The following is a 10,660-nucleotide window of genomic DNA, read 5'->3' as shown; positions in this document are numbered from 1 at the left end:
CTAGCAGCCTGTCTGGAAGTGTGGTAGTTGTATGGCTCAGATCTCAATGCATATGGTAGCACATTTAGCTTCAAGTTCAGCTTGTTGATGAGCCCTGTAGTTATAAACAATCTTGTAGCCTCTGTCTGTGAGATCTGTTGAGTTACATAGGTTTCCTTTCCTCCTCTTAGCAGTTTTCTAGCCAGGACTGGAGATCATTAACCTCACTGTTCTGTGTACATCTCAACTGCAAAAGGACACAGAGAAAAAAGTATCAATAGGAGTTCATTAAACTCTATAGGAATTCCAGATTCTTATACCTAAGGGGACAGTCCTCATTTCTTGGAGATATAGATTCCCAAGTATCTAGTGACATTCTTCCTTCAAACACTGGATTGTCTAAGGTCTGGGCAGGGAACCAGGGAAGGAATGAGAAAACCTAAGAGAAAGAAAGGCTAGAGAATCCTTCCTCAGTCTTACCACTTCATCTGCAGCTCTGTGGTCAGCCCTCATGCTCACTTGTAAGACTTGGGCTGACTCAGTCTAGATCAGTAGATATTGGGTGGAAAGGGAAAAATCGATAAGCTTTAGATTCTTATTTTTCTCTAACCAACCTGTTTTTGTTCACATTTCGGACTCTACAAATTGGTTTTTTTGCCATCTTAAAATTTAATGTTATCTATCATGTCCTGTGAATGGATGAGAGAGGGAGAAAGAATGTGCACACTTCATGATATGGCATGCAGGGAGGCCAGAGGAAACGCTGAGAATTTGTTCTCCTTATGCCTTTAGTTGGAATCCATAGACTAGTAGGTCACCAGGGTGCACTGAAAGTGTTTCACCTACTGAATCATCTCACCAGCCCTCAAAGTGATTTTTCTATGCCTGACTCCAGGTGATATAGCTGTGATCAGGCTAGTGTCTCCATTAGGGTTTCTATTACTGAGATAAAAAACACCATGAGATAAAACAGCAAACTGGGAAGGAAAGGGTTTATTCAGTCTTACAATTCTCGGGCCTATTGTCCAGAGAGTACAAGCTAGGAATCTGGAGACAGGAACTAAAACAGAGCCATGGAAGAGTACTGCTTACTGGTTTTGTATTTATGGCTTATTCAGCCTGCTTACTCATAGCATCCAGGGTCACTAGCCCAGGGGTGACACTGTACACAGTGAGCTGTGACCTCCCACATTGATCATGAATCAAGACAGTGCATCGCCAGCTTGTCCACAGTGCAATCTGGTGGAGGCACTGTCTCAGTCAGTGTTCTTTCTTCCAAACTGATTTAGCTTGTATCAAGCCAGCATAAAACAAGCCAGTAGTCAGAACTGCAGGTGTTTATTTTATGTTACTTGAGGTATTGACCATGGAATGACATGAATGTTGAGAACTCTCTCTGAGAACTGTCTGGGTCCATAAGGAAAGGTCTTCAGTGTGTCCTGGAAGGACAGCATCCACACTCAAATGTCAATGCTTTTTTACACTGAAATGAAGCATGGTGACCACTGCATTTGTTCGATGTATATGAAACAAGAGGCAGGATGCATGGCCTCCTCTTCTAGATGATGCAGTCAGAAAACACGGTTTTGCTTCCACTCTGCTGAGTCTAGCTGTTCTCCCAAAGTCTCACGAACATAGGAATTTTGTTTTGATTATTCCTCTTGTTTTAGTTGATATGCACAGGGAAAATATTAGTAAGAATTTGCCCCAAATGCATACCTGTCATCTCACTGGACCTAGCTATGGGAAAGAGGACATTCTATAAACATGAGCTGGCTATTTCTACTTTCATGGATGTACAAGTCTGAGGCACTGTAAAGCCAAAGGCTTGGGAGCTCAGCTATCTTGGAACAATATAAACCTGGCTGCATTGGCCAGAAGAGGTTTCTGAGTCTATGATCTCAGGGAGAGGCTACCAAGAAACCCAGGAAACCTGGCCATAGCCAGGTCACAGTGGTTCAACAAGTGTGGGTTCTTCCCCACTGAGATCCCACAAAGGTCCTTCCCACAAAAACTTCCTCCAGGGATAATTTATGCTCTTTGGTTCCTCTTTAGCTCTGAGATTTCCAGCCAGGATGATGCTTAGCGCCAAAGCCAAAGTGGTTTTTATGATGTGGTTCTTCTGCAAAGGAGGATCAGAAGAGCATTTCACACAGGCACCAAGTGGTCAGATGTCAGTGGATGACCCACTCTGCCTGTGGACCTCATTCGGTCTACAGTGGATGTGACTCATGATGTGGGAGCCAGTTCATGAGGTGCTGCCTTCACTGCCCACATGATGAGCCACCCTGTTCCATCAGGAAAGGTGGTGTTCAAAGGTCATATACAGCCACATCAACTCAAACCCTGTTTTAGATACAAACCAAATTAGGAGCAACAAATTCACCTTGTTAATCAAAACAATGACCCAGCCCTTAAACACATTGTCTTGTTACCAAGGAAGACTTCCCCTAAGACCACTCAGTCAATCAGTGTCCATACAGGGTACCACTCTCAGCAGACAAATGGCTCATGCAAGAGGTATGGCATCTGTTGTATTCTTGCTGCTTGTCAACAGATGTGTGCACTTATGCCTCAGACTCTGCTTGACGATTGCTGCCTCCCTAGGTTGTAGACAACTACAAATCTATTCCTTGTCTTAATTGGACTAATGATCTGGGACAAATAAGTCTTGACTTGCCGAGACTTGAGTAAGGTCTCTAGCCAGGGAAACAAGGGGAAATTGTAATTAGCTCTATCCCATCCCTAAATCTAAATCCTGTGCAGATTATACCAGCCAAGAGGAGGGCTCTGTCATCTCTGTTATATATACAATTTGGAAAAACTTGACTCAAATTTTTGACACTGAGTGTTAAACATGTATTTTTTCTGGCACTAGTGACTTGAGATGTGACTTTCCCTTACGGTATTGAGTAGGAAAGGAAGCACAACTCTCACCCAGCCAGCCCCTTAGACACAAGGGGAATGACCACCATTCTATAGTGTACCTTTCTAAGCGTGGACACAGAGCTCGCTAAATACATTTGTGAGTCATGATACTTTCTGCCAGCAACATTGTTCAACTGCAGGTCTAGAAACATATACCTAGTTCATGCCTTCAAAGTGGTCATGTCCTATAGGGACCCAGGAGATCGTATGCTCTGTCTCACCTTCTATATTCCTCCTCTGTAGAGTTGATGGATAAACATGCAGTAGAATTTCTTTACAGAAGGGCTTTAGATGGAGTTTCAATCACTCATATCTAACAAAATAAAATCCTATGTATCTGACTGCACATACACGAAAACATATGATAAATTCATACATTTAGTGCAAAATAGGCATGCATGCATGCATGAATGTTGGACAGCCTATGGAGCTACTTCCGTTGATTCTGCTCAGGCTACTTGGAAGCTCTCAGGGAAATGTGTGCTGAGTACAATGCAGAGGTCTGGAGTATTAACTTTCTATGTGTCTGTTCCAGGAACTCAGACCCTAAAACCGTAGATGCTGCTTCATTCCACTGCCTATCAAGCTTGCTTGGCACTGAGAGCAGAAAGGCTCAATTTTCTATCAGCCTGATCCACACAGCATGTTCTGCTTGCCCATCAGCACCTCTCCTGAGGGCTGGAGAGAAGGAGGTTCTGAGTTCTCTTGTTCCTTGCATCGGGCATTCCATTCTGAGCTCCTTGGCTGTTGCCAGAGTTGGACATTCCTCCCAGGGGTTTCTGCATCACTAGGTCTTTTTCAGAGGAAAAGCCCTTTGGGATAATTCTGAGCCAGTTGAACATAAACCTGTTGGAGTTTTTCACAGGCATGTGGTAACGAATTTGGGTCCAGAACCTGGAACTGGTGTGGACCGACTTCAAGCCTTTCCACGTGATGGTGGGGAGAACCCTCAGAGCCTTTTTGACAAGGTAAGGAAGAGATTCTGGCTCTTGGAAGGAACAGAACTTAATTAAAATCAATTTCAGTGTCTGATCAACCAAGGCAAGGTTCACTGCGGCTTGTAGCTCAAAGACCCGAGGTCCATTGACATAGCTGGGACTCAGGATAAATATTCCTCTTCGGCTTTTCTTAATGAAGTTCACAATGTCATCTGCATACACTGGAAACAAATAAATTAATGACTTTCAACTGATATGAAAACTTGAGTCACAACAAGTTCGAACCTTCCAGGGATGCCTGGAGGGTTTCTTCTAACTTGGATACTCTTGGGCAGAGACACAGGAGAAAGGACCCTGGCCTACACTCTGAATTGTTGAAGATATGTGCCAATACCCACCACGGTTCCTGTATCCTGCCATCTTAAATCACCACCTAAACCATCTAAATCACGTCAGAATATGACTGGGGATATGGTACATCCCATGCTACTTGTGGATGTATCAGGACTGGGAAGGCTAGCAGCACATTTGAAGCCTGGATAAGTCATGTGTGACATCCATCTTAGAGGCCTGCTATACCTCCTGCTGGAAGCAGGATTCTAGAAACCAGAAAGGCCATCTCTGTTCAAGATGAGAGTGATTATTTCCCAGGAAGAGTCCAGGGAAAGCATATGTGGTTTTCTCAGGGCTCTCTACTATTTATTATTTTCCTGAAAATAGTTATTTTCGGAAGACAGAGCATGTCTCTGGAGCACAGTTTTCTGTGCTCTTGTCCAAGATGATCTAAGCTAATAAAAAAAAAAATGAAAACACAGAAGGCATGTATCACGATGAAGGCATGACTGAAAAAGCTCTGAGCTACAGGGGTTACTCTTTGTGTTCTACTTGGTTCCTTGGCAGGCAAGACCTACCTCCTCCTGGGGTCACATCTCTTTCAAGGAAACACAAGCTGTATCCATACGTGTTTTCTAGCACTTCCGGGAAAAGATTCAGAGCCAGGTGTTCCTCACTCAGAGATCCCATGGCTTCAGTCTCAGGAGAGCTCCAATTTGAGTAGGATACAAATGCATCGAATTCCTTCTTATCTAAGGAAGGGGAACAACAAACAAAACCAAAGTCCTTCTTATTAACTATCATGATATATACAGATGCTTGGAGCATATGCTAAATGGATTAGAAATAAGATTTGGGATCCTTACAAAAAGGAATGAAAAACAAAGCCAGCAGATGCATCCATTTTAAAATCACACCACGGAGTGGTTTTGATTGTCCATATAAAACCCCAATGATTAACTTATGAAGCACCCCTGTGTCCTTGCAGGGCATAGATCAAACAGCTGGGGCCTCCCTGATTGAATCTCCCAAGCTTGGGAGGGCATCATTCTTCGTATCTGCAGTGTTTCTAGCTCATTAGCCACACATCAAAGAGGAGTCTGCTCTGTTAAAGCGTGATAAGAACCAGAAAGCAAGTGCTGTTAAGATCCGGACCCAATACCTATCAGGAGATGGCGGCACACTTATAGCCAGGCAACAGCAATAGATGGTTCAGTTAATGGTGGGCACATCGCCGTGGAGGTCCCATAAGTTCACAACACACAAGTGACTCCTATTGCCCATGGCTGCTGTAGTCATCATGGCACTACAGCCCATCACATTTCTCCCATGTGCAGTAATGCTGGTGTGGTCCTCTATGTACACAACAGGCAGAAGCATATCTCTCTGACCATGTCCCATATACAACACATGACTATATCACCACCCTCTACATTTGTTGCACTTCGTTTGCCACGACTGTTTAGAAGGGGGACACACTACCCCTTCTAAACAGTGTTTGCTCTACAACGCCATCAGCAGCCTCATGTACCTGACATTTAACAAGTCTCACGATTGGATAAATATTCTCTTCTGCTTAACTGGGTGTTGGTTGTTTTGCTCATCTAAACTTAGGAGTAGTGGGGCTTTATCTATGTATTTATATTTATAGTACCCACTGTGTAGTGATAGGCTTATAGACACACACTCTCCAGAGAGCCCACAGCCTACTGTGCAGTAGGTTATACTGTTTAGGTTTATACAAGCACACTATATTTTATTTCTACAAGGAAAAGTAGCCTCAGGGTACATGTATCTGAATGTACCCTTGGCACGAAGTACTGTGTCACGTGACAGTACTTGTATCTGTGTGTGAGGTGAAATCAGTAGAGATCCCTTCTCAGGATGTCAATGGTTGTAGGAGGTAGCAAATATGCCAGACTAGAATCTCTGGCTCTTACCCAGCCCTCCTCTTATATTTGAGAAGCTACATTTATAGAACTAGTCTTAGGATGCTGTGAAGCTCTCTTGTACTTCTGTTGATAATATTATCAGGAAAAAAAAAAACCCTACCTAGAAGAGACAGAAAACTCACACGTTAAGTCACAGGCTTTGGGATGGAGCAGCTGTAGTTTATATTTCAGGCTGTTCCATAACCTCCATCTACAATGCTCTCAGAAGTAACTAGTGTCTCAGGCCTTTCAGCAGAGTGCTTGCCCAATGTAAGTTAAAAGAGATGCCTAAAGGATTGACTACAATGCACAAATAAAAGAGGAGGCTCAGAACCCCCAAAGCTCTAGAAGCTGGTTTATGAGGTACTCGATTGCCCATACAGAAAGGGGGAGACTCTGAGGTGTGACCTTCAGGTAAGCGCTGGTGTGTCTAATGGTAAAGACCTTGAAGTAAGGGTAAAGTTCTGGAGAGGATAGTAGGACACATTGACATGAAGAAAGGGTTAAAAAGTGCTATCACCTTTACTGAGGAGAGGGAAGGAGAAAAGGAAGGGTGGCTGAATATCAATACAAATGATTTTAAAAGCTAAAAAAATAAAAATGTATAATACACCATAACTCTATTCCTCCCAGTGTTTTGTAAAAACAGCAGAGTTTTTTATAATTCAAGGATAAACTTATTTGGTCATGAATTTACATAGTGTGGTGTTAGAGGACTTACATATGTCCTCCTAGTATTATTGTTTTCTGAATGAAGTTTAGACATTCACGATAAACTCTTGGGGTTTCATTTTGTAAACAAATATCCATTTGACCAGCAGAGGGTGCTGAATCACTGTGCTCCAGAACCCAGTTCTGAGCCAATGCCAGAGTTAAAAAAGTGAAATAACAGACAAATTTGAATGTTCCCTATCAACAGACTCTGCTTTGCAAACTCTACAATCTTAAGGTTAAAAACAACAACAACAAAAAAGCATTTTAGTGAAAGAAGTGTGGAGTCACCTAGGGAAGATTGATTAGATATTTGTCCCATTCAAGTATAAAAGGCTAATTAAACAAGCAAAAATTCTGAAAACACTGTTGGCTTATGGAGCTCAGAGTATGTTATTAACAATCAATCTAAAGAAAGATGAAATGAGTGCGTTTCTCCTTAGCTTGGTTCTGCTCTCTCTCTCTCTCTCTCTCTCTCTCTCTCTCTCTCTCTCTCTCTCTCTCTCTCTCTCTCTCTGTGTGTGTGTGTGTGTGATTGAACTCAGATCTGAAACACTTCTTACTTCCTTTTCTGAAAGGCCTTTATCTCAGCCTGCAGAAGCCACCGGCCTCAGGAGGAACCTCCCAGTGAGGGTGTTTACACTGCAGGCGTACCTTCTGCTCCAAGCAGCAAAGTCAGTCACTGACACTGCAAATATGCTTACCCAAAACTTTCTGGGGCCAGCAAAGCTTAAAGCAACATTCTAGCTCCATACAAGCAGATGGGTATTATAACAATGTCTTGTGGGTGAATTAACAGAAGCATCATTAGTAATAATAGGACTTGTAATTTATTCAACTTACACTTGTTTGGGACAAATCCTGGCCTAGCATGCCTTGTTTTCATGTGGCAATAACCCAGGTAATGGGTTTCCTAAAGCCAGACTTACAGATTCAAAGTTAAGACACAGCCTCTTTGGGTGGTCTAATATAAAAATCATGGGTTAGTCTTTCTCTGACTAAGGGAACTGTGAAGATGGCAATAGTCAATACTCAGACCAGGCATATGATCCATCCTCCAGGGACATTCATTGCAGACCATACTGAGTTTCTATATACTAAGGTACCAGTCTAAAGGCAAACCATGTCTAGCCTCTGTGAGCTCACATACTGTCCTCTTTGCCTGTTGCTGCTACAGTCCTGTTTTATGAATGAGGAGAGCAGGAGATAAAGCTGCCACTTGCTGAATTACCTCAGATTGGTTAGCAAAGAGAATATTTCTAAATCTCATAATTCCCACAAAAGTGTCTTTTCCAAGTTTCCTGGTAACTAGAATGAGCTAGAATTGTTTCTTCAGTCTTTCCTAGTGTAAAGCCAGAGCAGGAGAAGAAGAAGAAGAAGAAGAAGAAGAAGAAGAAGAAGAAGAAGAAGAAGAAGAAGAAGAAGGAGGAGGAGGAGGAGGAGGAGGAGGAGGAGGAGGAGGAGGAGGGGGGGAAGAGAGAGGGGAAAGGGGACGGGGAGGGGAGGAGGAGGAAGAGGAGGAAGAGGGAGAAGAAGAAGAGGGAGAAGAAGAAGAAGGAAAAGAAGAAGAAGGAGGAGAAGGAGGAGAAGGAGAAGGAGAAGAAGGAGAAGAAGGAAGAGGAGGGGAAGGGGAAGAGGAAGAGGAAGAGGAAGAAGAAGAGGAAGAAGAAGAAGAGGGAGAAGAAGAAGAAGAAGAAGAAGAACCTAAGCCTGTGAGACAAGACACTACCTATCAGGCATTAGCTACCTCTGATTTCTCTCATGGGCTGTGGCTGCTCTGGCTGGCAGGAGTCATGTGAAATTGTACGTAAGACAGCTCTAAGAAAAGAAAGCCAATAGGTAGGGAGTAACTAAGTAACAGTGTCTTATCACTTAGTCAGACAGTGGCATGCAGGGTTTTCTTACCACTCAGAGTTTCATCTTTGTTCCTGTAGGTTCGACATAGCAGGACAACTTCAATCCAGTGCCAGTAGAGCAAAGCAGCTGCCACCAGCATGCCCACCAGCATCAAGGCTGTGCCAAGGAGGATGTATACAAATACCGCTAAGAGAGACACAGAGATATGAGCAAAAACATCTGGGCCAACACACCCTATTATGTAATAGAAACCAGTGCTACTACCCCTGTCATCTTAAGTCTGAAGGGAATTTTCCACAATTAACTCTGGAGAGCAAGGGGGATGGGAAATTCCTGATGAAGTGACCTACAATGCTGACCCATTTTACTTATTTTCATTCCTACAAATGTCTACATAGCTCATCTGTATCTTTCCTGATGCCTGTTATAAAGTACACTTGTGTGCTTATCCCCATGGAAGTCTAAACATTCCTAGACCAGGAGTTACATCAGCATCACCCTGCACCCTCCATGATTCATCTTATAAATAAGGGATTTGCATAGGAAAGCCACCATCACACCAGCTTACAGTGTCACTCTATGGCTGGGGAACATTTACACTGCTGGACTGTGTTCCAGTCATCGACTGAACAAGTCCGTGATTGACCCAACCTCATCCCTGGACATCTTGTTGAGGATGGAACTGTTCCTCATGGGCATTTCTCTGAGCTGCTATCATGTTCTCTGGAAACCAGCCGAGGCAAACGGCAAAGAAAGTGATGTCTGCACACTGGGACCACACAGTGGGTGTGGGTAGGCAGGGCTGGGGATTCTTGTAGGTAAGGGAGGGATAAATGGGCTAATTGAGTGCTTTAGGGAATGAATAAGTGGAAAGGGTACACGGATGAGTAACAGCATGAGTGGACAATCTGGGTGAGTTGAGTAATGGGCTCTTTTGTACACAAATTAGTTGTTAAGAAGCCCAGGTCAAAGTCAGTTGTATGGCCATGGTCAAGGCCTTAAAGGAGCTACCACAGCAGAGTGCTTCAGTGTCTGAAAAAACGTTCACAGCAAACACTGACACTCTTGAAAATGCCCTTTCCCCTTTCAGGAAGAACAGTTGTCAGTCTTTGGAAACAAGGTCCTAGGCTTACCCCCTTCCTTCTCCCTCAGCTGGATGGTCCGTGTTGTGTTCCCAATGGAGTTCTGGGCAAAGCAAACGAACTTTCTGCTGAGATCTCTTCGGGTGACTACTCGTAAGAAGATGGTGCGTTCAATGACTTCGTTCTTGAAAGTGGATTGAATCCTAGAGGAGGGGAAAATTCACACCCACTCAGGAAGATTATAACTGCCATTCGTGAAGCTCTTCTCGGAAAGCTGATGAAGAGCCAGTGGGAATTTCTCATAAGAAGACTGGAGAAGATCAGAGACAGACAGAGGAGGCTTGCTCTAGATCAAGTGATGGAAGCTGCTAGGGGTTTACACTAAAGCACAAGTTTACTTGTGGCCCTCCTCTGGACTTTGTTGTAAGAATCCCCCTTCGGGAATGAAGAATATCGATAATTTATGATCAGTCTCAGTCTGCAGAGTGTTTCCTTCCCAAGCATGAAGGCCTAAATTTAATCCCCAGAACACATAAAAAGCCAGGTGTGGTATCATGTACTTGTAATCCCAGCATTGGAAAGGCAGACATAAGTGGATCACTATGGCTCACTGGCCAGCCAGCCTAGTTTAGTCAGGAAGAGATTCTTCTCCCTACCCCCTGACCCCAAACAAGGTTAGCAATCTTTGAGGAATGAGACATGAGATTTACCCTTAGCCTCCAAATGCAAGTACACATATGTGTACATACACCTACACACACACACACACACACACACACACACACACACACACACACCACACCCCACCACACCACACCATACCACACCACTCCTCTTGAGACTTGCTACCAGCTACTTGGCTGAGCACTGACAATGGACTCTTTAATCTCTTCCTTCCTCA

General features: G+C 43.6%; 1 protein-coding gene across 2 annotated transcripts in view; it reads right to left on the bottom strand.

Moving 5' to 3' along the window:
- Window positions 1-957: 957 nt before the first annotated feature.
- Il18rap (interleukin 18 receptor accessory protein) overlaps window positions 958-10,660 on the bottom strand; it is a 32,942-nt gene continuing 23,239 nt past the window's right edge. For both annotated transcript variants that reach the window (XM_031367338.1, XM_031367339.1), the window contains exons 9-12: window positions 9,811-9,962; window positions 8,726-8,863; window positions 4,757-4,930; window positions 958-4,066 (exon numbers count right to left, since the gene is read on the bottom strand). In XM_031367338.1, coding sequence (XP_031223198.1) covers window positions 3,567-4,066; window positions 4,757-4,930; window positions 8,726-8,863; window positions 9,811-9,962 — 964 coding nt within the window. In that variant the 3' untranslated portion in view covers window positions 958-3,566. The remainder of the gene's footprint in view (window positions 4,067-4,756; window positions 4,931-8,725; window positions 8,864-9,810; window positions 9,963-10,660) is intronic.

This window comes from Mastomys coucha, unplaced genomic scaffold (assembly GCF_008632895.1).
Source record: "Mastomys coucha isolate ucsf_1 unplaced genomic scaffold, UCSF_Mcou_1 pScaffold14, whole genome shotgun sequence".
NCBI lineage: Eukaryota > Metazoa > Chordata > Mammalia > Rodentia > Muridae > Mastomys > Mastomys coucha.
This window is presented reverse-complemented; position numbering and strand designations above follow the sequence as displayed.